The 25338-nt window shown below is 48.6% G+C and overlaps 13 protein-coding genes across 13 annotated transcripts; 8 read left to right on the top strand and 5 right to left on the bottom strand.

Annotated features, from left to right (window-relative positions):
• Nucleotides 1–43: 43 nt before the first annotated feature.
• On the bottom strand, nt 44–794 carry N7471_009317 (uncharacterized protein; the record flags this gene model as incomplete). The annotated part of the gene is made up of 3 exons (XM_057282036.1): nt 44–91; nt 157–506; nt 605–794. The coding sequence occupies 3 exons, from the start codon at nt 792–794 to the stop codon at nt 44–46; spliced, it is 588 nt and encodes a 195-aa protein (XP_057132919.1).
• Nucleotides 795–1533: 739 nt separating this feature from the next.
• N7471_009316 (uncharacterized protein) lies at nt 1534–1917 on the top strand (the record flags this gene model as incomplete). The annotated part of the gene is made up of 1 exon (XM_057282035.1): nt 1534–1917. The coding sequence occupies one exon, from the start codon at nt 1534–1536 to the stop codon at nt 1915–1917; it is 384 nt and encodes a 127-aa protein (XP_057132918.1).
• A 361-nt stretch (nt 1918–2278) lies between these two features.
• Nucleotides 2279–3040, bottom strand: N7471_009315 (alpha/beta hydrolase; the record flags this gene model as incomplete). Its single annotated transcript, XM_057282034.1, has 1 exon — nt 2279–3040. The coding sequence occupies one exon, from the start codon at nt 3038–3040 to the stop codon at nt 2279–2281; it is 762 nt and encodes a 253-aa protein (XP_057132917.1).
• A 281-nt stretch (nt 3041–3321) lies between these two features.
• N7471_009314 (bifunctional terpene synthase/polyprenyl synthetase family protein) lies at nt 3322–6117 on the bottom strand (the record flags this gene model as incomplete). Its single annotated transcript, XM_057282033.1, has 11 exons — nt 3322–3789; nt 3849–3933; nt 3987–4047; nt 4100–4201; nt 4256–4416; nt 4471–4625; nt 4687–4748; nt 4824–5368; nt 5418–5683; nt 5743–5774; nt 5826–6117. 11 exons carry the CDS (start codon nt 6115–6117, stop codon nt 3322–3324), a joined length of 2229 nt encoding a protein of 742 aa, XP_057132916.1.
• A 2128-nt stretch (nt 6118–8245) lies between these two features.
• Nucleotides 8246–8449, top strand: N7471_009313 (acyl-CoA dehydrogenase; the record flags this gene model as incomplete). The annotated part of the gene is made up of 1 exon (XM_057282032.1): nt 8246–8449. The coding sequence occupies one exon, from the start codon at nt 8246–8248 to the stop codon at nt 8447–8449; it is 204 nt and encodes a 67-aa protein (XP_057132915.1).
• A 615-nt stretch (nt 8450–9064) lies between these two features.
• Nucleotides 9065–10873, bottom strand: N7471_009312 (uncharacterized protein; the record flags this gene model as incomplete). Its single annotated transcript, XM_057282031.1, has 5 exons — nt 9065–10124; nt 10194–10347; nt 10408–10506; nt 10571–10640; nt 10700–10873. The coding sequence occupies 5 exons, from the start codon at nt 10871–10873 to the stop codon at nt 9065–9067; spliced, it is 1557 nt and encodes a 518-aa protein (XP_057132914.1).
• A 524-nt stretch (nt 10874–11397) lies between these two features.
• Nucleotides 11398–13359, bottom strand: N7471_009311 (uncharacterized protein; the record flags this gene model as incomplete). The annotated part of the gene is made up of 1 exon (XM_057282030.1): nt 11398–13359. The coding sequence occupies one exon, from the start codon at nt 13357–13359 to the stop codon at nt 11398–11400; it is 1962 nt and encodes a 653-aa protein (XP_057132913.1).
• A 121-nt stretch (nt 13360–13480) lies between these two features.
• Nucleotides 13481–14142, top strand: N7471_009310 (uncharacterized protein; the record flags this gene model as incomplete). Its single annotated transcript, XM_057282029.1, has 2 exons — nt 13481–13539; nt 13839–14142. The coding sequence occupies 2 exons, from the start codon at nt 13481–13483 to the stop codon at nt 14140–14142; spliced, it is 363 nt and encodes a 120-aa protein (XP_057132912.1).
• A 135-nt stretch (nt 14143–14277) lies between these two features.
• N7471_009309 (uncharacterized protein) lies at nt 14278–14607 on the top strand (the record flags this gene model as incomplete). The annotated part of the gene is made up of 1 exon (XM_057282028.1): nt 14278–14607. The coding sequence occupies one exon, from the start codon at nt 14278–14280 to the stop codon at nt 14605–14607; it is 330 nt and encodes a 109-aa protein (XP_057132911.1).
• An 848-nt stretch (nt 14608–15455) lies between these two features.
• Nucleotides 15456–17164, top strand: N7471_009308 (fungal specific transcription factor domain-containing protein; the record flags this gene model as incomplete). Its single annotated transcript, XM_057282027.1, has 2 exons — nt 15456–16072; nt 16132–17164. 2 exons carry the CDS (start codon nt 15456–15458, stop codon nt 17162–17164), a joined length of 1650 nt encoding a protein of 549 aa, XP_057132910.1.
• A 1097-nt stretch (nt 17165–18261) lies between these two features.
• Nucleotides 18262–19965, top strand: N7471_009307 (cytochrome P450; the record flags this gene model as incomplete). The annotated part of the gene is made up of 5 exons (XM_057282026.1): nt 18262–18451; nt 18509–19344; nt 19403–19510; nt 19568–19734; nt 19791–19965. 5 exons carry the CDS (start codon nt 18262–18264, stop codon nt 19963–19965), a joined length of 1476 nt encoding a protein of 491 aa, XP_057132909.1.
• Nucleotides 19966–20513: 548 nt separating this feature from the next.
• On the top strand, nt 20514–21566 carry N7471_009306 (uncharacterized protein; the record flags this gene model as incomplete). The annotated part of the gene is made up of 1 exon (XM_057282025.1): nt 20514–21566. The coding sequence occupies one exon, from the start codon at nt 20514–20516 to the stop codon at nt 21564–21566; it is 1053 nt and encodes a 350-aa protein (XP_057132908.1).
• Nucleotides 21567–22461: 895 nt separating this feature from the next.
• Nucleotides 22462–24915, top strand: N7471_009305 (ER oxidoreductin). The gene is made up of 3 exons (XM_057282024.1): nt 22462–22927; nt 22990–24581; nt 24639–24915. The coding sequence occupies exons 1-3, from the start codon at nt 22826–22828 to the stop codon at nt 24781–24783; spliced, it is 1839 nt and encodes a 612-aa protein (XP_057132907.1). The 5' UTR covers nt 22462–22825; the 3' UTR covers nt 24784–24915.
• The last annotated feature ends 423 nt before the right edge of the window (nt 24916–25338 follow it).

Raw genomic sequence — 25338 nt, 5'->3', positions numbered from 1 at the left:
ATCACCCAGACTTTGACCTTGCGCAGAAGAGATGTTGAAGTCGCTAGGGGTTTTTGTGCAGATCACCGAGTTTCGACGACAAATCCAACAACTATACAAAGCGTGTTAGATTGCCTGTATATGTAGACGAATGGTCAACGACGTTGAAACACTCACGATTCTCGCGTAATGGATACCCGCGCAGTATGATTTCCGCCACTTCCGCGCCGACAAGTTGAATAGTCGGTCGAAGAGATGGAACTTGTACACTAGCGTGACGGTCGTGATGTGAGTTTCAGAGCCCCAAGTCTCGTGGGAGGGTGCAAGTGAGAAGGTGATGATCTCCTTGAATACCTTTTTGCTGAAATATGATGGTCGTGAAACCGTCTCATGGATTGAGTCAATATTGTGCAAACCGGAGTAGAATCCATGTGCCTGATCCCGCACTAGCAGGATTGATGTAGACGAGCTCAGTTTAAATGCTCCACCTTCACAGCGTGTAGTCGGTCTCGAACCATATAAAGCGCCTGTTCGCTGATGGACGTTCGAAATATCGTGTATGCTCCAAGACTGACTACTTGGTGACAAAGGGCTTTATAGTGGTCCGCATTCGTGAGGGTCTCACTAATCACCGCGTCAGTGTCATTGATGGCCATGAGTGATGAATAGCAATGGGATATTCGCGGAGACATGACGAATTGGACTTCCACGTTGTATGGTGCTGCGAGGGCGACGATGACCTTCTCAAATATGGCCAGTAATTCAGGGCCAGTGCCATTGCCCATATGGCTATAGGTCCAATTTTGTATACCCATTGCCTGGATACGAAGGTGGTATCCACCTGGGCGCCCCACCCCTGAGGGGACGCTGCTGGAGGCGCTGTCCCGTGGACTAGTCACAGTACGAGATGGCAGCAGATACTCCTCCGATTGGCAGATTGAACAGCCAAAGGCTTGGGGGGCTGCTTGATACGAGAGTACGGGATTGTCTCAGATTGGCTTCAGCATAAAACAGGGAGGCGGTCGGGAGAGAATTGCTCATACTTTGCCAAACACGCCCTGCGTCTATTTTCTTGACCTTTTTCCTAATCGGGCTTCCTCTCCGCCATATCGGCAACCATTAAACCCCGATTCAACGCGGAAAGCAAAGGCTACATGCTTGGCAGAGGCCATGTCCCCCCTTGTCGCGTCAACCTCAAATTCTATCTTTGGAATTCCTCCAAGTCGACATCAACCCTCTATTCTCATTTTCCTCAACCCCGTCATCGCAGCCATCGGCAATGGAACCGCAATCTGGCTGCTCGATGTCGCCCACTCACTCCCTAGTGCGACCTTGACGGCTAGGACATTGACCTCTCCAATACCCCTCCAACGCAATGGCTGCCCAAGCGCCTCACCCTCCACCACTTGAACCTCTTCAATCCCATCCCAGAGCCCCTGGTGGGCAATTACGACATCGTCCACCATCGCCTCTTTATCCTTGTCGTGCAGACCAGTGATCCCGTCCCCGCCATCCGGAACGTCACCCGTCTGCTCAGACCGGGGGATACATCCAATGGGACGATATGAATTACCCAGAATGTATGTGGCAAGGGCAGACCCCGCGCTGGCAACGCCGGCGGTTGGTCGTCTGCTCGTATTGATCTATTCAAATGGCCGCCATGACTGGGTGTTGAAGTTGCCTACGCTGCTGGAAGATATTGGGTTTGAGAGGCCGCACCTGGACTATTTTCTGGATCGCGTGGAACTTGCTACCGCGAATGGAGAGCAGCATCTGGCTACTATGGAGGGGTTTCCACTCTCTTTGGAGAGGAAGGACATGGTGTATGATGCGGAGATTTTACGGCAGCTGCTGAAGGATCTTGTCGTAGAGGCGGTTTATGGTGTGGCTTTATCGATGCCGCGGGTTGTAGTTGTTGCGCAGAAGGTGTACCAGTAGCTAGCCTTATAGTACCCTTCGCTATCTGCATATTCTAGCATGGTGAAAACTATAGGTTTAGCAGCAGCAAGGTAGAAGTACGGATACACGTATCACGATCGTTTTATAATTGTCTTCGTCTTTCTCCAGCTTCTGGTGCTTTTACATCATACTGACTTTGGGCACACATTCGCGCGTCTCTAGAATGCTAAATTTCTCCATGTGAGTCACCACCGGCCCTTAATAATGCATTGAGTTGACATTGTTTACTTCTCTATCGGCCATGACCCAGCTATGACTTCGAATATTCCCAGAACGCTCGCCTCCGTAGACTAGCACAAAAGGATCATCTCGATAACGAAGCTATACCTCCTTGCTCCCGTCAGACGTTGGCTTCAAAAACATCCACGATCTCCTGCAGTGCAGCAGCTACTTCATGTGGTCGCGAAAGGAAGGGACTGTGGCCGGATCCTTCGAGAGTGCGAACTACCCATTTTTCCTGGCCACCTGCGCCTGCTACCATGCCGTCCTGCCGTTCAATTGGAATGACGGCATCAGCTGTGCACCTGATATAGCCTAATCTCCCATTATAAGACTCGTCCTGCCAGGCCTGAGGGGGCACAATTCCCAGATTGGCTGCCATGCTCTGAGGGCGAAGCTGCGATACTGCCCAGTCGACTCGATCCTCCGGCACATCTGGAGGAAAGAACAAGCCGCGGGGTTCTTTCGCTTGAAAAAGACCTTCACTCGGCACGTCCCACATCACGTAGCTCAGGCTGCCAATGGCACGAATCGCCGCGCCTTGGTCCATGCCCCCAGGGAAGATAAAGGCACATAGAGCGATCATCCCCAGCACGCCTTTTTCGGACAGTCCCTTGATGGCAGCGCTCGCAATCGGTCCTCCGTAGGAATGCGCTAGCACAACGACGCGCTTACCCATAGACGTCTGTGCTTCCACAACGGACCGTACGTGGGCTGCATCGTCGAACTGCGTCGTACTGGCTACCCCGCTGACGCATGGTAAGTCCACGGCCTCTACAGTATAGCCGAGAGCCTCAAGTGCGGGGATTTGAAATTTCCAGCACCACGAGCCATGCCATGCGCCATGCACGAGAATGATGGTCGGTTTGGTAATCAATGACATGGTAGGGAGTATGGTTAGGCAACAAGAGTGTTGTATAGTTGAAGTCTACCTAGGTAATTGGAGATTGTAAGAAAATGTGTGGTTGTTGAGGGGCTGTTTCTGAAGTAACCCGATTCGGATAAGGGTGGTTTCAAGGTTCGTTGTGCACAGCCCTGAAGTTGCCCGCAAAAGATGTACAGTATGAAGAAAAGAGTAATTGGATTCGAAAACGCCTGTAATATTTACATATTTCGTATCTTCGTGTACCTCTACTCTATTTAAGATAGGTCCGTAACCGAGACTCATTTCTGAGACGCCTCTTCCATAGCCCTCAAAAAGCAAGCCTTATCAATAGGCCGCCCGTTTGTCTGACTTCCTTTCCACGCTCGTCGCTGGTTGACCTTCCAAGCAGAATCACTCTTATGTGCCACCTTTTTATTTTCATCGCCAAGGTCCAGCTTCATAATCAACAACCGGAGCGCCCAGTTCTCTATGCCACCAGCCTTCTTTTCGGTCTCCATAAGTAGACGTAGGAGTTCGATATGCAATTTCCTCAACACGGACTTTGTTTTGGAGAAAGCCCCCCGAGCAGTTATCTCCTCTAGTATGTACTGCTTCATTTCGGGTGATAGTATTTCGCCTTTTTGGGAACCCTTGAATACGCTTGACAACGCTGTGTTGGAGAAGCCGGGCGATTGCATTGATAGGATGACCGGGAAAGATAATTTCCCTTCGTCTAGATCGTCACAAAAGCCCTTGTTCTTTGTGTACTAAAACAATATGTTAGCTAGGATTCGGGCTCAAAAAAAACAGGATAGGGATTTGTTACATCTTCGCTTTGAAGGTTCTGGTAGTCATCTCGTATTTGGAAGTGTCTTCCAAGCAAGGTCGCAAACTGACTTATATCAAGGTTTCTAGAATTTGTTAACCTAGATCTCGACTTGTTGTGTGATGAGGGTTGAAATACCCATTCGCCGTCGCCTCTGATCTCATCAAACGGCTGATGAGACGAAACAGGCCACCTGTTTCTATGATATTATCAGTAAGTTGGTGCATAAGAATAGATCGGCCAATACATACTGCCGTCGACCATGCTGATATACTGTGCAGGGGTCGGTACATGCGTATGGTAGCTCCAGTGGAGATCGCGTCCCTGTCCAAGCTGGAGGTTACGCATTTCATCTGGTACTGTCAGTCCAAAGACTTTCGTAAGGAAATATGCAGGGGTAATAGTACCTATATAAACTGATACCGCAGATGGCGAAAGCATATGTATGAGACACAAGGCTTCATTCATCAGATATGTCGCAGTATTGATGGTTTGGCCGACGCCAAATATATGATGTGCCACAGGCTTTCCGCGTCTGAGGACACTTCCATCCTGGATGTCATCGAGCCTATTTGGAGGTCAGTGAGGAGAACCAATATCAGGTGGAGTAGGGTTCGGTTACAATAATGATGAGTTGTGCAGGAAGTTGACTGCGCCCTCTATAATTAGGAGGGACTTCACGGGCACCTTGTACCATGAATTCAGAGCCGATATCAATGTCTGTCTCACGTTCTTAGATGGCAGGGAGTTAATATAGGTGTAGGGATTTAACACGGGCTGTCGATTTCTAGTCAGCACTCAAGTGTCCTTACAGCGACTCTTGGGGGTATAAACTTGCCTCGTCAATTGCGGGATACCCAGGTGAGTACTTGGCCAGAACATCACTCGCTGCTGCTGTGTCTGAGATATCGTGAGTCTCATTTGTTCTGGATCAAGATTTGCGTGAAATCAGCTGGGATAGCGTTTTATACTTACTTGGGCTGAGATCTTTGAGCGCACTCTCCTTGGTGTCTTTGATCTCTTGTTTTGTGTTACGAAGCTGCTCTCGGGGTGTGAGAACTCGCACTGTGTTGCTGCCGAACTTTTCGAGGTGATCTTTATAGGGGTTCCGGTCAGCCTTGAAGTAACGAGGAGTACAAAGACTCCAAACCCAATTTCCAGCCATTGAGTGCTCGAGCAGCTTTAACCAGCTGAGAACTGAATCTGATGGGCTAGTCGTCGCCTCGTATTGTTCTTTCAAGAAACAAAATCGCTCTTCGTGTGCTCGGATCTCGGCCTGGACAACCGCCTTCGCTGCACAGTGCGTCAGACCCTGTGTAACCGCGACAACATGCACTGCATTGACTAAGGGCACGTCGCCATTGTTTTTGATATGAGATGCGTACTCCTTGTCCCAAGAGAACAAGTCATTTACCAGGCATAACTCTGCATATGCCACGTAGCTCATAGGGTCGGCGATTTTTTCTTCCTCGGGGGTGAGCGTGATGCCTGATCCCCATCGGAAATTATAGAGTGTCCAGCTTTGGAATGGTCAGATTGAGTTCTCGAATTGGGAATGGGTTGACATACTCTGCTGCTGCATCAACAATTCTGAACCCCAGGTAGTCATCCAGACTGGGAAATTCAAGACTTCTCACGTCCTGTACGGACGCAGTGAATGTTTGCCACGCTTTAATGAACCATTCGCCGAACACGGGATCAAGACGCAGGTACTCGGCCGCGATCTTGGCCTGGACCTCAGCTTTGCGTTGTGCTTTATCTGAAACTCTGGTCGATACAGAAGTCATACTGCTCTGATTAAGAGCCTGGTGGAGCATCTTGTTTTCCAGCAATAACTAAATAGCGCGTAAGCTTGTTGATCCGCACACACAGAAAAAAGGATTGGTAGTCATACAGCCTCTTGATCAGCAGCATTATCGGTTTCATCTGTCGCTCGGTGTTAGTTGTGGAAGATGCAGTAGCGACCTATTCACGTACCATCATGGAGGAATGCATATTCCACAGTGTACGCGACCAGCGCAAGTCTTTCCGGTAGGCAGTTTGGCGCACACAGTGAAGTAAAATTACCTGCATGTGCATTGACATTGCCGATCTTCGACCCAACGGCATCAATTCCATTGAGGTCTATGTGGCACTGTACTGAGACATGATCGGCGATTATGGTTTGTTTGTGAATATATGGGTTAAAGAGAGAGAAGTATGCGGGATTGTTGGCGTAGATCTCTGGATCAATGCTCTCCGCATATTCGTCGGCTATTTTGTCTCCCATGGTCATTTGCAGCTGTTATTTGGATTCGAGAAAAGAGCGAGCTGCACAGTGCACATGTAACAGCTGAGGGGACCCGCGTGGTATAAATAATCGAATTAGAAAATTAGAATATATGAGACAGACGGCTGCGCTAGTTTAGACCAATACTATAGACGTCCTCATCTGATGCCGGTTTCCTCGTTTCGTAAGATACTAGGATGCGCGCAAGGAACATTCAGACTAGGGCTACCACCTTACATCCGGCAAGCCCCACAACAATTAACGTGTCATACAACCAATGAACGTTATTGGCCGCGCTATTAACACATAATAAGTGAGACAATCCATATGGCTTCCACCCATAGAAGTCAATCTAAAGTACGTTTTAATCCAATTGCATACATCTCGCTTCTATCGCGTGTCTGCCAATAGATATGGACTCGCGCAGAAAATTGAGTGACGATCATATACCTAGTACGTTAGCTCTTGCCTATTTAAGTGGAAGACAAAGAAACAGCACACCGTGGTAATAAATGAGGATCATGCCAAGCGCAATATCCACATCTAAGTGTGGCCAAGTCCTGCGAGGAAAGTAAAAACTAGACTTCGCTGATAGATAGGAGCATTGAAAGTCACCAATTTCGCTTGCAAGCCGTTACAGTCTAGTGCACTTCACTCGCGCAAACGGCCAGCGCCAATAAGAAACAAGCGCGTTAGTGCATCATGGAGTATCTTCCTCGTTATCTAGCGTAATTACAACCGGCAGGCTCGGAAGGACATTTGTGAAACGGGAGACGACTTGGCCCGCGCGTGTATGTTCTAATTTGGTGAGTTGCAGCTGGGCGGGAAATGTGGATATGGTGGAGATTAGTGAGTTCGGGAAGGATTCCATGAATAGCCTAGATGGAGCACGGGGTCATGCATATGCAGCCATACAGGATCTTCTTTGGACTCTCCTATTTGAGCTGCCGCCGCTTTTACAACCTCCCGAGGTCCTGGAGGATCACAGGGCAGATGTCAGCACGGGCTTGGAAGGAAATGGAAGATCACGTGGAAATCGAACGATGCTGACCACAGACTATACCCATAATGGATTAGCGCTCATATGCACATCGATGTTGCCTTCGTTGCATTAGTGGCATGTAAGGAGAAGCTAGGTACGCACAGGGTCATTATTCCTATTCAATTGACTAGTTCCTTTCGCATTTTATCTGAGAGCGAACCTCGTTTGTGGCCTATAAAGACCCAGTTTGTCTATGAATTAAGTGCAGCAGTTTTCCTTCTCTTCCTTCTCCTCCCCTTCGTTGCCCAAGGGTTCTCAACCACATAATGTGGTGCTCTTGTTGCATCTCACTAGTGAGGTGCGGCTTTATTCGATGTTTCGCCCTAGTTCTATATGATGCAAGGCTGACTGTCAATAGCCCACTGGTCGTAAGAGGTGGAGAGAAAAAGAAAGATGAAACCCGACACTACTCAATCACTTACGGTGGCACTTACAGTGCTTGCTCTCTGCATTTTTGAACGAAACCGACTCATCAATTCGTCAATGTCCATATTTGTGTGGCTCGTTGGGTCGCTAAGAACTGGTCTCATCGGGCTTCCAGTCCAGCCCAGCTACTCGAGTACGGGGCCTATTACTTGGTAAAGGCTAAGGTAATTGTGGAAAGAATTTGGCTGGCTTGTGGTCTACGGGTCAAACCAACTTTTTACATCGAATCCGGTAGCCTACAATCAGCCTATTGCCAGTGAACGTCTCAGACTATGGCGAGCAATGCATTAGTTGTCAATCTCGCATGTATTCCTGGAGCTTGAGTCTCGGGATATGATTTCCAAATCAGGGGGAACTAGCAGACAAAGCAAGGGAAACTATGATATCCAAAAGGATCTGGCCATGCTAGATGGAATACACACTTCAGCCCTTTTCGGCTTTTGTTTTTGGCAATGTTACGTGCACGATATGTAATGTCTCATGTAGAAATTAATGTCGTGAACTTCCCGTTAAATTTCATAACCATTCACATCCAATCCCAAAGGTCATCATTTCCCTATACTAAAATATATGGCCTGTTTATCTCACCAATTCTCAACAATTCAGCTACAATGTCTCTGCGGGGTCTCCGTTGCTTGGATTCAGCAATGCCAAGAAGCAATGTGCGGAGTCGGGTATATGGACGAGTCAGAAGAACCCGAGTTCAACATTTCGCACCTCTACCGTGATACTGCGGTTATACTACGGTTACTTCCATCTGGGGAAACGACTAACGTCAGCGAGCTCGTTCGGCATCTATTTAACGGGGACAAGATGGGTGTTTTTAGAGCCTGGCTCGATCGTGTCATCCTCGAAGTCTTATAAAATATTTTCTTCCCCTCTGGTCTTATTGTCATGGCGTGGGCCTTTCTAACTATGGGATAAATACCCTTGGAATCTCTTAAACTGTCTAAATAAGAACCGTGAAGCTTCCGGTTCTATAGGAAATGCTGTCTAAGGGTAATATAGGTATCTACACTTTAATGTGAGATGTCGAATACCGACGTCATATTTCCGACAAATGGATCGCCTTTCATTATAGTATAGAAGGTGTGAGTTATAAATATATCCATGGCCAGTCGTGCAATGATAGGATGCTACAAAAAAAAAAAAGATTGTTTTTCAGCAATGGCGCGGTGATATATCAGAAAAGATATAGTCATACAAGTACATTCAATTACCCTTTCTTTTCATTTTCTTAGGCGTACAGCTGGCAAGATCTTCTTTGCAATCATATTACCTCTTCCCTCTATCAATGACAGTGCCCAATGACTAAAAAATGATCACATCCATCGACGGATGGATGTTCATGACAGAAATACACCAGCTTTTGTTATTGCGCTCTCATTTACCCCACCGATTGCTCGGATTGCCAGGATCGGGCCCAATCTCCATTCCCACCATTTGGTAGACAAGGACAGAGAAAAATAAAATCCTAACTCAAAGTGTATACTTGAACAGCGGCGACCGATCACCCATCCGCTGTAGCTCTTCGTCGCTATATTTCTCGTAAATCTCCTCTCTGGACATCTCCGCGTTCCGTTTATTGGTATACCAAAGCTTGACTTCCAGGATGATACTTGCCGCCACGCCTGCCGCGGCAAACGCAAATGAGCTTCCAAACCCGGTGGGGTACATGGGGGCTTCACGCTCAATGTAGATGAAGGAACCCACCAGGCCGCCTGTATTGCCAAGACTCATCATGAACGCGATGCCCATGCCTTGCTTCGTTGGCCCGGCAAGATTGTTGGATGTCCACGCCGTCGTTCCGGGTGGGATTGGGTATAGGCCAATGCAAGCGAGAACAACTGAGAAATAGCAAGCCGCAATGTTGTTCTTGATATCTTCGGCTAGTGAAAAGAGGACCGCAAATGCAATGATCACCAAGAGTTGACCGGTAACAATGACCGGCATACGCCATCTCATTTTGTCCGCAAGGAGTGCAAATAGATAGGCGGATATCGCACCAGCGACATACGGCGGCACCGAGAGCAGCTGAGCATTCGCAGAGGTATATCCCATGTTCGTGATAATTTGTGGAAGCGAAAACTTCAGGCCATAGTTGGGAACCGTGTTGGACCAGATATTGAGAACTTGCAGATATAGGTGTGAATCCTTAAAAACACTGAACAAGGCTTTCCAGTCAAATTTGCCCGGATTTTCATCGACCACAACACGTCCTCTCTCGGCTTGTTTCCGCAGTAACAAATACCGAATCTCTTCAGGTTCTAGCCACCTGGTGGAGAGCTCGGGCGAGTCAACGAGACAGAAGTAACAGAGAAATGCCAGGAGCACAGATGCCGCTCCTTCAATAATGAAGATCCATCTCCATCCAGCATAGCCACCAATGCCATCCATCTTGGTGAGACCAAATGCGAGGAGCCCAGAGAATGCACCAGATAATGAGCTTGCAGTATAGAAAAGTGCTATTCTGGTTTGGGTTTCATGCTGTAAATACCATCGAGAAATCAGCCAGATAGCTCCCGGGAAGAATCCAGCTCTATCAAGACGATGCACAATAGATCAGTTTCTTAATCAGTCTGAGATAGGAAGTAGTAAATGCTCTTACTCAAAAACACCTAGGAGGAAACGCATTGCACAAAGGGCGGAAAAGTTTTGGACGAGCCCCGTAAGCGTGATAACGGTGCCCCAGGCAAATGTCAAGATCCCCAAATAAACCGATGGCTTCTTGAATTTTCCAAGTAGAATGTTGCTAGGAACCTCTTGCAATTGAGTCAATATCGGCAGAGCCAATGAGTGGGTTTATATTGGAGTCCCCTTACCGCACAATACATAAGGGATAAAGAAGATTGCTAGAGCAATGTTATACTGGGTGCCAGACATATTCAAATCCGGTAGTAGGCCTTCAATTTTGGCATTTCCTGTGATACCATCCAGTCACTTAGCAAGAGAAAAGCCTCAGATGTAGGGAAAATGACAAATCACCAATATTTGCTCGGTCAATGTAGGAACAAAGATAAAGAACCATCAAAACGGAGCAAAGACGCCAATCAACCTAAATTTAGTGTTGGTTATGTCTCAAGGAACTGAATAAAGAGTAGAAGTTATGCTGACCTTTCGAACACATCTTTTCCTCCTTTCATCTGAGAAGTTGGCAAGGAAATCCGCGTCCTCGATGCTCAACCCGGCTTCAATATATGCTTGCTCGAGACTGGGAGTTGCCTCCAAACTTTTATCGGGGAAGGAATCCTCTACCTCTCTCACACTGGATGGTTTTGATGAGGACATGGCAAAAGATATTGGCAAATGTGCCTTACGGCGGGAAATAGAAAATATATGATGGTCTGTCGATTGATATTTATATACAGCGCCCACCCCACCCCTCGCGCGTCACCAAGAAAAGTTCCGGGTCATCGAGAAACTAAAAGAGAGAGATATCAAATGCGGGGTAATTGGGTTTTGATAGTGGATGCTGATGGACTTAGAAAGTAGAAGTAGAGCAAAGATTGAGCTCCAGTCGCTTCGCTAGTCAGGTTAACCGCCGAGCCCGAGCGTGACCGAAAAAGACCGGCTTATAGCCGACTAGATTACCCAAGGTGTTCACTTGGTCAAATCAATACGATCTTTGCTAGTATCAAATTATGCTCATTCAATAATATGTACCTACATATGTTGACAACCCCCATAAAACACAACGTCTTTGATATGTGGCTTGACATAATGATTTGATCTAATCGGCAAGCTAAAAGGCATGTTGACGAAAGGTCTGAAATCCGTCAAATGATGTTCATGAAATTATCAGCACGTAGTAATCAGATCCTCGCCGACCTGGAGACCGGCGTGGCTTCGCCCAAAAATATCAATTGATCAGTGGCAGACTCATGTTGCCAAGAGAACTTGGAGGCACTGTCAGCACCTGTGGGTGCTTGCGAGCGCACCCACCTGGAGGCTATCTGTGTCGCACGCTCATTGCCATCGGTAGATGCATCATAAATGAGCAGACATGAGGACACTATGCCCGCAATATGTTGCAGGATATCCCTCCCGCGCCACAGGAGTTCCTCCCTACTAATATTCTGTGTGATCTCGAGCAAAGCGCTTAGCTTTCTTTCCACAGTTGCGCACTCCTGGGCAAACTTCGATTGGCAGCTCTTCAAAATATGATTTGCCCATTCAACCAAAATCGAGCCCGCAGACTTCTCACCCTGCAACCGGCTGTCGGTAAGAACTCGGATAATATCCTCCGCCATCACACTGACTGTCCCCTCCCAAATGGCATTGACGGTTGTGTCTCGGTATATCTTGGCGATGTTCAGAATACCACCATCTTCATTATTCTCGCAGTAACCAACCCCGCCCAGGCATTCCATACAGGCACGAAGTCCATGAACCGAGTTCACACTAACAGTGGCCTTCAAAGCGGGTGTAATCAGACGCAGGAGAGTGGCGGCCTTGGCAGGATCCTGTGGGATAAGTCCAGCAGCATTGGTACTGCCGACCATGGAGTCCCAGTTCTGCTCAATGGTACCCTGCAGTGCGACCCCGAAGAATGTGAAGTGCATTGCCGCAGAGTAATTCACCATCTCGTCCGCCATCCACCGCACATGCTGCACATTTTCCTGAAGAAGCGCTCCGCGCGTCTTGCGGACGCGAGTGTACGCCCGGCAAATGGATAGTCCACGGCCCCAACCAGCTGCCGATCCACTCGCACAATAGAGTCGGGTGATGTTGAGCACGGTCGAGATGGCATTTATACCCTTGCCTTCCTCTCCCACCAACCACCCACGAACCCCCTTCAACTCCAACTCTGCAGTGGGTAAAGACTTGGTTCCCAGCTTGTTCTTCAAACGCTGGATTCGAATGCCGTTCAGCTCGCTCGCGTTACTGTGCTTTTCGGAGCGACGCCGCATTGGGACAAAGAAGAGGCTGAGACCCTTGTTAGTCTGCGCAAGTAGCATGGCCATGTCGGAGTCGGTGGCACTGCTAAACCACTTGAAACCATCGATGCGCCACGGGCCCAGTTGCATTCCATGAGCATCGACATCTCGTCCCTGTTCGACATCTTGCGCAGTCTCTTCCGTCGTCAAACGCCACGCCAGTGTTTCTGTCTCCCGGACATCACTGCCGCCCGTTCTCTCCGTCATCCATTGTCCCGTCGTCCACGCCTCCTTGGGGTCATCCGATACAAGACGTCTGTATACTTCTTCGAGCACCGCGCGGCGACCGGGCTGATCACCGTCCACGTCGTCCAGTCGTGTCGCTAACAATTTTGCCGCTCCGTCCGTCATCGAGGCAGGGCACCCTGTCATCGCAGCACTGGGCGACCAGACATGATTAAGTGCAAACTGATGGACGCGTCGATTCCATTGTTCATTGCTCTTATTGTAGGCGACTGTAACTAAACCTTCCTCTTGGCCGATGGTCTTCAACGTTCTCCATCCTTCTCCGGTAACCAATGGGTCAACATGATTCTTGATGCCGAAGGTACCAAGTGGCCGGATGATCGGTTGGTTCACCTCAGCATCGGTGGCCAAGTTCAGGGTAACCGGATCCAGTGCACGACGCGATAGGTTGTGGACTGAGACACCAGCAGAGGATTCACGTGGCAGGTAGAGATCGAGAATCCTCGCGAGGGCTATATCATCCGAAGCGGCCAGGGAGCTGGAGTTTGAGGACCCATCGTTGACGAAGGTATATGCCGGGGGAACAGTGGGGATGGATTGGAAGAAGCCATCTGTGGACGATGAGGGCTTTTTGCTGGTCGAGTGTACCATCTTGTCTGTTCAGTTTGTATGTGTAGAGATGAAGTTGAGGGATTCGGATTTTCTCCATGCTTGTGTGCACACTATATAAGCACCGCATAGCATAGCGTCGATCACAACCGAGGTTCCCCATATGGTACCCGTTTTTGATACCCCAGTTCCACCGGTTGTCTGGCTTCCACCGGATGTATCGTAAGTCCTATTGGTCAATGAGGTGCTTTTTATCCACATTGGGATATCTTATATATATCTTCCACCGGATATAATCCAGCTGGTAATTCAAGAGTTGTTCCACATAGAACATAGAAGGTAGGTCATTTTCTTTGTATGCATGATGTGCCAGATACCTGTTTTACTTTCGCCTCCCCTCAATACGCACTAATTTCTTCTTGCACTATCTATAGCCCCGTGAAAGACTATACTCTACCCAATACAGACCTCCAGTCCCTCGTCTTTGGTGAGTAAAGGGCTACATATATTGAGACATACAGATCCTGGCTACGGATAGATCACCCCGATGTATTAGCAAAATATGATACCATCCTCCATGTGGAAGGTGCAGACAGCAGCAACAATGTCACCAAGTTGCAATGCCGTGAATATACCATGCAAATTGCCCACATTCTACGCAAGAAGTTTGCGATTGGTGTCCGAGATGCAGGAGTCGATACTGTTGCCTGTATCTCGACCGGTCAATCCTTCTCCCCGCGCTTTTCTACGGCGTCATTGCCGCGGGCGGAGTGTACAGTGCGGCTAGCTCGAGCTTCACGACCGGAGGGCTGGCCTGACAAATAAAACACGGAGAATGTCGGCTCATTGTTACTAGCAAGGACTGCATAAAAGTCACACCAAAAGCTGCGGCTGAATGTGGAATCCCACCGGATAGGGTGCTGGTTCTGGAGAGTTCACGTGAACAGAAAAGTCTTCGAGATGGCCACGAGAAGGAGCATGATCAAATACAAGGGTCTCCAAGTCGCACCAGCAGAGTTGGAAAGTCTTTTGCTGTCGCATTCGTTGATTCAGGATGTAGCTGTCATTGGAGTACCGGATGCCAACATGGCACGAAATAAGCTTCCCTGTGCGTATGTGGATGCTGATAAGAGCAGAATTGCAGAAGAGGCCATCAAAAGCATCGTGAAAGTTAACCTCGCGTCGCATAAGCAGTTGAGGGGTGGTATCATCTTCGTGCCTCAGATTCCCAAAAGTGCGACAGGCAAATCCTTCGGAAGAAATTGGGGCGAGCGGCTGCAATGGAAGTGAAGGCGAAGCTATGAAGGCGGGCCATGGAGTTGGCCTTGTATATTATATAAATAATAACCCTAGAGAAGTTCATCAATGTCACCAGCCTGCCTGAAAATGGATGTCCATCACGTGCCTCAATAGATAAACAAATCGCCCTTTCGGCCTTTCAGAGACACATCAATAGATATTCAATTGCCGATTGACATGAGTAGATCTGATCGATCAACCAACCTTAGAACTATCGTGTAAAGAGTAGATCCTCAGCAATCCAATCCATCCATGGATGGATCCATGGATCGTCTCCACTATGACGTAAACATCCGACTTCCACCGGATGTGGAATCCCTCCCAATATTCTCCCCTTACATTCCGCTAGTATGGCGCCCTCCAGGGTCCGATCCGCTTGCGCCAGGTGTCGACGGCAGAAACTCAAGGTATTTTTTTCTTGCCATACATTGCGGATACTACTCACTAGTTCCAGTGTGATGATACCCGACCCTGCCAGTTGTGCGTTCGCTCTGAGGCAGAATGTACCGATGTTATAAACAAGCGACGAAGGTGAGTGGGATGGGACCATTTTATGTTATTATATATCTAAAAAACGATAGACAAAATATCGGAGCTCAGCAGTCACAAAGCAGGAAACGCCCTGAGCATGGTCCACAGCTTACAGAAAAGGCTCCTTTGCACGATCCCAGCCCCAGTCTACATTCACAGATTGCGTCGGGTGGTAGCCATGCTACTGATCTGGTCACCAGCCAGCGAGAACGAGCCCACTCAACCTTTCATCATGTTCAAGAGGTAATATTCCCTACTGTCAACCCCCTATTCTACGGCTCTAACCCCACCAGCTCTTTCGCAATCATATGACCACCATACGGGACTCCGATGCCATTCCTGATGGAACCCCAGCAAACAAGCTGCCCCAGGTCCAGGGGTCGAGAACCCCAATCATAGAACTAACTGGGATACAGCTTCCATCAGCTCCGGTTACTCTGGCCTTATTCGATGCATACCTCGAAGCGAATCATTGGTACCTTTCCTTGTTCCATGAGCCGAGCTTCCGAGCGCGTCTAGTCACCATCCTTCAGACAGAGGGTATTCTCTCCTCTGAGAAGTCATTCTTATTGTTGTTGCTGGCAGTATTAATCATTGGAGCCCGTTTTTCCAATCACGAAACTCTACGTTCCCTGGATCCCCAATTTAATCCTCAGCAGTTCAGGGCAATATGGATCGAGGCTGTGGAAAGACATATATTCTTGATCCTACAAGAAGCCACGCTAGAATCAGTCGCCTGTGCCGTTCTGATGTCCATTGTATACCTCCTAGAACGCAAGACGCAGCTGTCCTTCACCATGTCCGGACTGGGATCACGAGCGGCGCAGGCGATGGGCATTCATGACGAGGCCACATGGGGACCACTAGATTCCATTGAGATACAGGTGCGCCGACGAGTCTGGTGGTCCATCTACATGGTCGATGTGTGAGTTTCGCCCCCATACGTACACACATGCGGAAAAAGAACCTAACAAGCTGTTCTAGGTACACCGCACAAGCGAACGGGAAACCATCGATTCTCCCGAACGTGCAGCTCAACGTTTCAGAGCCAGAAGACCTAGATGATACGATGGCCACCTGCCCAGGGATCGGATCATACGAGGTACGAGCAGATGGCACGTTCAAGCCTGTGACGATCTTCTCGTACAATCGCTACAAAGCACAACTGTACTCAATTGCCGACCCAACGGCGCATAGTATACGTCTGCCTCATATAAAGCGCACCTATGCCCGTCTCCTGGATTGGGAGAAAACCATCCCGCGAGAGCTCAAGCTTAGCAGCTTTTCGGAAGATCAGAGCATGATTAACGACGCTGCTCTGCGTGTTTTTTCCTTGCAGGCACTAACGCTCCAGGTGAGCTATGACTACAAACACCTGATATTGTTTCGCCCTTTCCTTCTCAGTAGGAAATACCTCAGTATCCGATTACATGATGGTCCGATCGAATCGCAAGATGGATCGGATACCACGATCCGTGACCAATTGTTCACTTCTGCCTTACGCATGTCGAGTATCTGTCAATGGCAAAATATTTTATTTATTCTTGGGAACACCACATCTGCCACTCAACTGTGTTTCCAGTGCTTCACAGCGGGTGTGGTGCTGGCGATGCTGGCCTTGTCTGAACTGTCCTCCCCGCGACTGTCTGAATGTAAGCAAGGGTTGGCCCGTCTAATCAAGTCCCTCGAAGTGGCAGGCTCGGGTAGTCCCTTATCCCGACAGAGTGTCGATATTTTGATGGAAGCCATGCATCTCATCTCGGCCGAGGAAGTCAAGGAGCTGGTCTCCAGGGCGGGCAAACCCGCAGAAGGTCTACGCGGTAGCCTACCAACAGCAGATTCAGTCAGATGGTCGGCGGATAGCCGTGGGCCTGGCGATGCACAGCGTGCGATGCAAGATCCAGATTCAGTACATGGACAAGCGATATGGGAGGAGCTAAACTTGACGCCGGATGAAAGCGAGCCAGAAATACTCAACTCCCTCTCTCTATATCAATCGCTTGCGTCTTTGTTCTAGCCAATACCTTGTCATATAAAGTGCTCTTGATGATCTGTACCAAGCCTCCGACCTGTCTTATCTTCAAACTAGGCCGCTCTAAATCAGCTTCTATTTATCTTTCCACCTGATGCATCTGTAACAGTGAAAGGAAATATATATTTAGTACGCCGTAAATAGATCTTCGTTTCCTGCGCAACGCGCGCGCATTGATCTTCTCGGAACTGGTAGGCCATTCAAGTTCGGAAGCATACAGACACAACTAACGGACTTGGAGGGATTGCCGGAGAGCTGGTGCTTCGAGGTTACAACGGTTTACAAATTAATGAGGTGTGACTGGAGCCCTCGGGTGGATATCTAGCCACAGCCCGCGGGCGGGCCCGTGAGTAGTTCCGTCAGCAGGTACGTTCCCGCCCAAGTGGGGCGTGCTCAGTTTTACTCGGTGGTCAAAAAGCGGCAAGAAGTGAGTACTAAAATGGAAAGGCCCCAGCAGGGAGGGCGAGTCATTACCCGATACATGCACAACCTGCCTTAGTGTATATGCATCTCGACAGGTCTGTGTGAAAATAAAAGCCTCTCAGTCTTATACTCTTATACCTCAATATCGGCTCAGTGCCAATCCGATATGCATATGTGCTGTATTTCATTGCTCTACGTCACTTCGAAACTAACTAAACATGTCCAGGAACCCGGCAAAAGCATCTTCCAAGGTTGAATTGAAGCTCGTGCTCAGCAATCTGCAATGTCTCGGATTGTTCCAGAAATATATTAATAATTTCCATGTGGAAAATCCCCCGGGCGAACCCCTGTAACCACGGATATCCACATACCTAGGTAGCGGTCGGTCAAGCCGCTCGAAACCTTGCAGAAAAGTAGCGCCGGAGCACATTGACCTGGTATCCGAACAAAATTACCATTCCGTGGCTAAACTAGTGGGGATTATGAATGTTACGTAGCAATCATTAGGTTTTGTGCTTCGTACTCGGTAACCAATACCAACTCGAGCAATTGGTCAATTTCTCAATTGGGATTTATACATGAACATAACCCCTTGCGGTTGGTAAAATTGCCTCTCAAACTTCGGCTGCTGAACTTTCAGCATCAAACACATCAGCGCCATGCTACTACTGTGCTTTGGTTTATCTTCCTTTGTTTGCGGGTTGGTGATCTACCGGCTACATTTCCACCCTCTAAGCAAGTTCCCCGGGCCGAAACTAGCTGCCCTAACAAGTCTTTATGAATTTTACTACAATGTGGTCCTGGGTGGCCGGTATTTGTGGGAGATAGAGAGAATGCATGAGCAATATGGTAAGGAAACTATTATTCGAGATATTGTGTCATATCTCAATTCTAAACATCTTCAAGGTCCCATTGTGCGCATTACTCCTCACGAGCTTCATGTGGCAGATCCAAACTTCTATACGGAGATCTATGCAGGTCCTACCAGGAGACGTGACAAAGACCCAAGACTTGTGCGGCTGGCAGGTCAACCAACTTCCATGTTCGCCACTGTCGACCATGGCCTGCACAGTTCGCGTCGAGCTATCCTGAACAACTATTTCTCCAAAAAGTCAATCGCAAGCCTAGAAGACATGATCCAGGGCAAGGTGCAAAAGCTTGTCAAACGGCTCAGCATAGCCTGTGACCAAGGCACAATTGTAAAGCTGGATGCTGCATCTTCAGCTCTGACTGCAGACATTATCTCGGAGTACGCGCATGGTGTGAGCCTTGACTACTTGGATGATGTCAATTTCAATAATGAAGTTTCAGACTCCATATTGAGTCTTGCATCTGTAGTTCACGTGTTGAAATTTTTCCCATTCCTTTTGGATCTTTCGAAGTTCATACCTGATGAGGTGCTTGAAAAGCTTTGGTCCCAAGCAGCCAGCATATTGCGACTACAGAAACTGGTTCGTGCTCAAGCAAGCGTCGCACTCGAAAATGGAGGTAAAGTGGACGGTCAAGTAACAATGTTTGGTGCTCTCTGTGACCCGTCCTTGCCTGCGCAAGAAAGAACACTGGATCGGTTGCAGGACGAGGGCTTTTCTTTGATTGGTGGAGGCACAGAGACTACAACAGGAACATTGAAGGTCATAATGTTCCACTTGCTCAATGACAAGACTTTACTTCTCAAGCTCCGCGAGGAACTTGAGCAATCCCCGTCTAGCACATGGGCCGAACTTGAAAAGCTGCCCTACATGGTAAGCAATTCAATATACAATATGCATAGACGAGACTAACGAATGAACGTCATTTCAGAGAGGAGTGATGAACGAGGGACTTCGGCTCTCCGGCGTCATAACTCGTCTTCCCCGGCGTGCACCGGATGAAGCACTGAGATACAAGCAGTGGACGATTCCACCGAACGTAAGCTCCCATATTCTCCGAGATCGACAACGCTAACGCACCCTTGCCCCTCAACAGTCCCTAATGAGTACATCGTCTCATTTTGTTCATACAAACTCTGATTTGTTCCCTAATCCGCATGCCTTTGACCCTGAACGCTGGATCCGGGCTGAAGCAGCTGGCGAGCGCCTGGAGCATATGATAGTCACCTTCAGCAAGGGTTCTAGACAATGCATAGGCAACCAGTAAGATAATACTCACCTTCCTCTCCTGGATTCTCAATACTTACCCCAGAATCTAGTTTGGCTTCGGCGGAGTTGTACCTGGTCATTTCCACGCTGGTACTGAAATTCGATATGGATCTATATGGGGTGACGGCAGACAACATCGTCACACATAGGGAGTATGGCTTTGGCGTTCCGAAAGAAAGAGGCGAAGGATTCAGAGTCAGTATTACACGGGTTCGTAACCCGTAGTTCGACTTGTACTCTTCACATATATATCGAGGGGTTGACTTCTATGCCATCATGTCAACACTGCCCTGGCATTGGCTCAAAAACGATATTGTACATCAAGCTCATGAGTAGCCCTACATCAAAGAGAAGACAAAGCAACTGCCAGGCTGTGATTACACATAGTAAGCACAATCTATAACTGGAATGTTAGTGTACGATTCTTAGTCCGAGTAACAAAGACAAGCAACAAAACAACAAGACCAATGGCATTCTACTTCCTTTGTTTCTTTTTCATTTATATATTCTTTGTGTATAAGAATAGTTCCTTGTTTACTCGACCTAGCAAGTCAACCTCAAAAGGCATATAAATCTCGATGTCACCGAACATCCCGAGTCATCAAACCACACTCTACTCATTCTTCTACAGCGTTGCCAACTAACATTCATCAGACTGTTGGCATCTTGATTGCCTTTTACTTCAAACAATCACTTCCACAACCTCGAATTCACGAGGCTAGCCCCATCTCTATCCACTACCATCCCACTAATCTATCTATTAAACCACAGCCATGTCAGGACGCAGACCGTCTGATGAGTTCCGCGAGGAGCATGCTAATTTCTGGACCCTCATGCAGCAGATCATCCATGGTCTTCGGAACAACTACCCAGCAAACCAAGACGAGATCATTGGCCGAATGGGCCAGGTCAATCTCCAGCTCTCGACCCTTCGACGAGCGGGAGAAACGATGGGTTTGAGTTATCCACCCAGCGACATCGTCCGCGATGCTCCACCTCAGTACTTCACTGCCCGCGCTCAACGCCATCAGAACTACTACGGCACCGAGTTCGGGTACTCCTGCTGGTATACGCAAGCCCAGCTGGGCTACGCCATTGCAGACCTTCTCCACCAGAGAGACCACACCCGCGTAGCCGACCAGTTGGAAATGTTGCTAACGAGTTGGCAATTGACCGAGATGAGAGTCTTCCCCCGCCAGCTCCCTACGGTCAATCCCGTCCAGCAGCCCGCCAATATCGTACATATTGATGGCCCGCCATTCTATACACCAGGCGGAGCTGAACCACGCACCAAGGCAGCAAGAACTGCTGGGCCAGTCCGCACCCACCCACGTGTCAATATTACTCTGCCCGCTCCAACCGATACTATTTACGGTGTGGCACGGCAAACACGCCATCGCGCTGCACCATACCCTGAACGGGGTGTTCGCCCGAGACGTCGTGGGAATGCTAGACTAACACCGCGGGTGCCTAATATGGCCCTTCCACTCCCTAATATCATGAACAATGGCGATGCTGCCCATCTTCTGGCGCCGGTTCTTCCAGGTGTTCAGTCCCTTTTCACCCCACACACCCTCCCCGGTGGACGTGTTCTTCCCGGTATACCGATTGCGTCTGGGCCACCCCCACGTGGTACGCAAGTCCCGTCTAATGTCCCAGCCCCTAACACTGGTGATGCTGTATCTGTTTTGAATGCCAATTTCGGGAACGTTCTGAATAGAAACCAGTCCCGTCAGGACCCCGGCGCTCGCCATCCAGATCCTCAGAGTCCACAGAATATCAGGCAACCGAAACAGCATAAGGAACCCAGTATTAGACCCAGATAATAACTATGCATGATCTGGTATTTACTATCGACGAGTTTAAGAATGCTGGTTGTCTTGGTGGTTATTGCTTACGCTGACTTTGGATTGCTAGATTTTTATATTCGCTTTTGTTTTTATAGACTGTGTATCTGTCCTTCTTTTTCTGGAAAAAAAAATGACATTTGACTGGCAGTATTGAATGAACATGTTTTGTACACACAAGGAACTACTATGTATTACCTAGTACCGTAGATTTAGTCGCCATAGCCCTCCAGATACATATGTATGTTCTTTGGATAACTTTCGGCTATATACATCTAAGGTTGGGATCCTTGAGCTTCGTAAAAGTCATAGTAGATATTCACTAAATCGTCGACCGCTTATTAGTCAATTGTATCTCATTCCAGTCAAGAAACGACTGATAGATATGTTTGTAACTCCCAATACGAGGTAGGTGTTAGGGTAGAACAACACCGATGAGGCAACATGTCGGGGTTATTCGGGCTATTGAGCAAATATAGCTTTATTATTGCCTTTAGGTACTATACATTTCTTCTGATATATATATACCTGTGTAACATTTACCCACCAATAATAAGTGGCACGATCATCGTAGCTGAAGGCTTCCTTAGTGCAAAGACAAAAGAAACTGTGGACGCCATTTCGGATATGGTTAGATAGGTGGGTTATACAGGGATCTGGATGGCTTGTATATTCTTATTCAGAAAATATATCCATCCCTCAATAACCACCTTGGCAGTCTACTTGCGTAGTCAGAAGTTGATAGTTGTTTGATATATATTTGCAAAGTGGCATGTTGGGCGAGATAATGACTGTAGATGAGCTGTACTAGGTATATGCTGTACTATATAACCCTGCAATGTACTATACGGTTATAATATAATTGTACTATATATGGCACCATATTAGTCCATGGGCTTCCATCTTGCCACTTTCCAAATCTGTTGAACCTCAATAAGCCAGCCAATCAGAGGCCAACATTAATCAGGCCATTATCATTTCTTGGCGATCGGCCGATCTTCCGCGCATTTCCAGGCCAGCTTGTCCACTTCGCAGACCCTGACATGATTCTGTTGTTTTTTCTGTTATCTTGTTAAGATTGTTTCTTTTTCCTTTTAAATCATCACGGCGCAGACCCCACGACTTACTTCCACCGAACAGACCCTTCCGTTAAATTTCTGGCCTTCGCGCCGCTTGCATATACAACAACCGGCGACTCTGCACGCTTGATCTACATATACCACAAGTCGGAGACCAAGATGCGGTCTGCAGCGGGGCTGCTCTATGCAGCAGTGTTCGCACTTGCTGGCTTGAGCCATGCCAGCGTTCATAATCCTTCACTGGACCCAACCAAGTGTGCTGTAAGTCTTGTCAAGGACCCAGGATACTAGATACAGATGACTGACAGCCCATTTTGCTTCAGCTTGAACATTCAACCATGGTATCGGATGCATGTGTCTCATATGGCGAGATCAACGGCATGAACGACCTAATTTTCACCACAGTCAACTCCCTCACACAAGAAACGGACTTCTTCTCCTACTACCGTCTCAACCTGTTCAATAAAGAGTGTCCGTTCTGGAACGATGCTAATAGCATGTGCGGCAACATCGCCTGTGCCGTGAACACCATTGACTCAGAGGAGGATATTCCGGTGACATGGCGGGCGGAAGAACTCAGCAAACTAGAAGGCCCGAAGGCAAACCACCCATCCCGCAATATCCAAGCCGAGCGTCCGAAAGAACGCCCACTTCAGGGTGAGCTGGGTGACGACGTTGGCGAGAGCTGTGTGGTGGAATACGATGACGAATGTGACGAACGAGACTACTGTGTCCCCGAGGACGAGGGTTCCGCCGGAAAGGGAGACTATGTCAGCTTGGTAGATAACCCGGAGCGGTTTACGGGATACTCTGGACCAGGGGCAAACCAAGTGTGGAATGCCATCTACAGCGAAAACTGCTTCTTGAAGCCCGTGGCTGATGAGCTGGAGGAGCAGTCGGTGAACGTCCCGCTGGGTGGCCTCCAGGCAGCCTCTGACTTCCGCAACGTGCTCCACAAGGAGTCGCAGCGAGTTGAAGGCCTGCCTCTGGATAACGAGTGCTTAGAGAAGCGGGTCTTCCACCGGCTCCTGAGCGGCATGCATGCTTCCATCTCCACACATCTGTGCTGGGACTACCTCAACCAAACCACAGGCCAGTGGCACCCTAACGTGCAATGCTTCAAGGAACGACTCCTCGACCACCCGGAGCGCATCTCAAACATGTACTTCAACTACGCGCTAGTATCGCGCGCCGTGGCAAAACTTCGCAAGCACCTGGACGGGTACACATACTGCTCCAGCGACCCAGCGCAAGACCGCGAGACCAAAAGGCGCGTCAACAAGCTAACATCTACCTTAACGGAACTCCCTCAAATCTTCGACGAGAATATCATGTTCCAAGACCCCTACGCCCTCGGCCTGAAAGAGGACTTCCGCAACCGCTTCCGCAACGTCAGTCGCCTGATGGACTGCGTCGGCTGCGACAAGTGCCGCCTCTGGGGCAAGCTCCAAGTAAACGGGTACGGGACCGCGCTCAAGGTGCTGTTCGACTACGACGAAACCAAGAACGGCGAGAACCCGCCCCTACGCCGCACCGAGCTAGTCGCCCTCATCAATACCCTCGGCCGCATCTCGCACAGTATCGCTGCTTCGCGCAGTATGCAGCGAGCCCTGTTGACCGACACCACTCACATGTTCCCCGTCCACGGCGCTGTTCCCTCCTCTCACCATGCCAACGCCCTCGGCACCAACAGGCGCGTGTTCAGGGATGGAAATAACAACTTCTACTTCGAAGGCGAAGGAAACGACGACGAGTATGTCTACGGCCGAGGCGAGGCGCCAGAGCGGTACCCCTGGGAGCGCAAACCGCCTAACCCGGACGATGGCTTCTGGGAGGATTTGAAGTCCGAGTGGGATATGGTCTGGGGTACGGTTGGGTATATCTGGCAGTCTTGGATGGACCTCCCACATACAATGTAAGTTTGGGCTTGGATTTGCTTTATTTGGATAGACTGATGCTGACCGACTTGCAGTTTCCAAATCGGCGCGTCGGAATTAGTCCGATTGTACAATTTCTGGCTCGGATTGCCGGTGCCTCCGCGCATGTGGAAGTTGAAGACGCCCCAGCCGCGTCCGCATACTCAACCTGCTGCCTATGCTAATCGTGACGAGTTATGAGTTCCCTGTATTTCATCTTTGCATTGGCATCTGTACATATATGGCTCTGCTATGGCGTTGATAGACTTTGTCTGGACTGGTTTCGTTTTTTCGGAGTATTTTGGTGAATCTATATTCCTTCATGATTCTTTAGCTTGGATTTTACTGTAGGGAGGTGTTTCCGTGTAGGTCTGTGTGATGTCCCTTGTAGAGGGAAATGCGGTCGAGTTACACATTGGGGGCTAGAGTAGGTCATAAATTTGAATATGCCCGCTAGTATGTATAAAATATGTTGTACATCCTATATATGATGACTCCACTAATTCTTTGATCTACTTTGTTCATCGTAATCTCAGATTACCTCGGTCGCCCTCCCAGGTACATGCATTTGCCACCGAAGAGATTTCTCCGAAGAGATGGAAGAGAGCGAACAAAGCAGGGCGAACAGGTTGAACAGAACAAGATGAATCTGCTAATTAGATATTACCAAGACAATTAGATTATCTTAATAAAAATTTACAATCCATCTACAATTTATGCCTCTGTGTGTACTAAGCAGAGATACCCCGTATTTCT

Source organism: Penicillium samsonianum, assembly GCF_028829775.1.
Source record: "Penicillium samsonianum strain IBT 33392 chromosome Unknown utg000005l_segment0_segment0, whole genome shotgun sequence".
NCBI classification, from domain to species: Eukaryota; Fungi; Ascomycota; class Eurotiomycetes; order Eurotiales; family Aspergillaceae; genus Penicillium; species Penicillium samsonianum.
This window is presented reverse-complemented; position numbering and strand designations above follow the sequence as displayed.

Bases quoted from the DNA above. Each gene is read 5' to 3' on its own strand.
- N7471_009305 (XM_057282024.1), top strand. From the start codon at position 22,826: ATGCGGTCTGCAGCGGGGCTGCTCTATGCAGCAGTGTTCGCACTTGCT. The intron at 22,928-22,989 runs GTAAGTCTTGTC...ATTTTGCTTCAG, and splicing joins TGGACCCAACCAAGTGTGCT to CTTGAACATTCAACCATGGT. The intron at 24,582-24,638 runs GTAAGTTTGGGC...ACCGACTTGCAG, and splicing joins ATGGACCTCCCACATACAAT to TTTCCAAATCGGCGCGTCGG.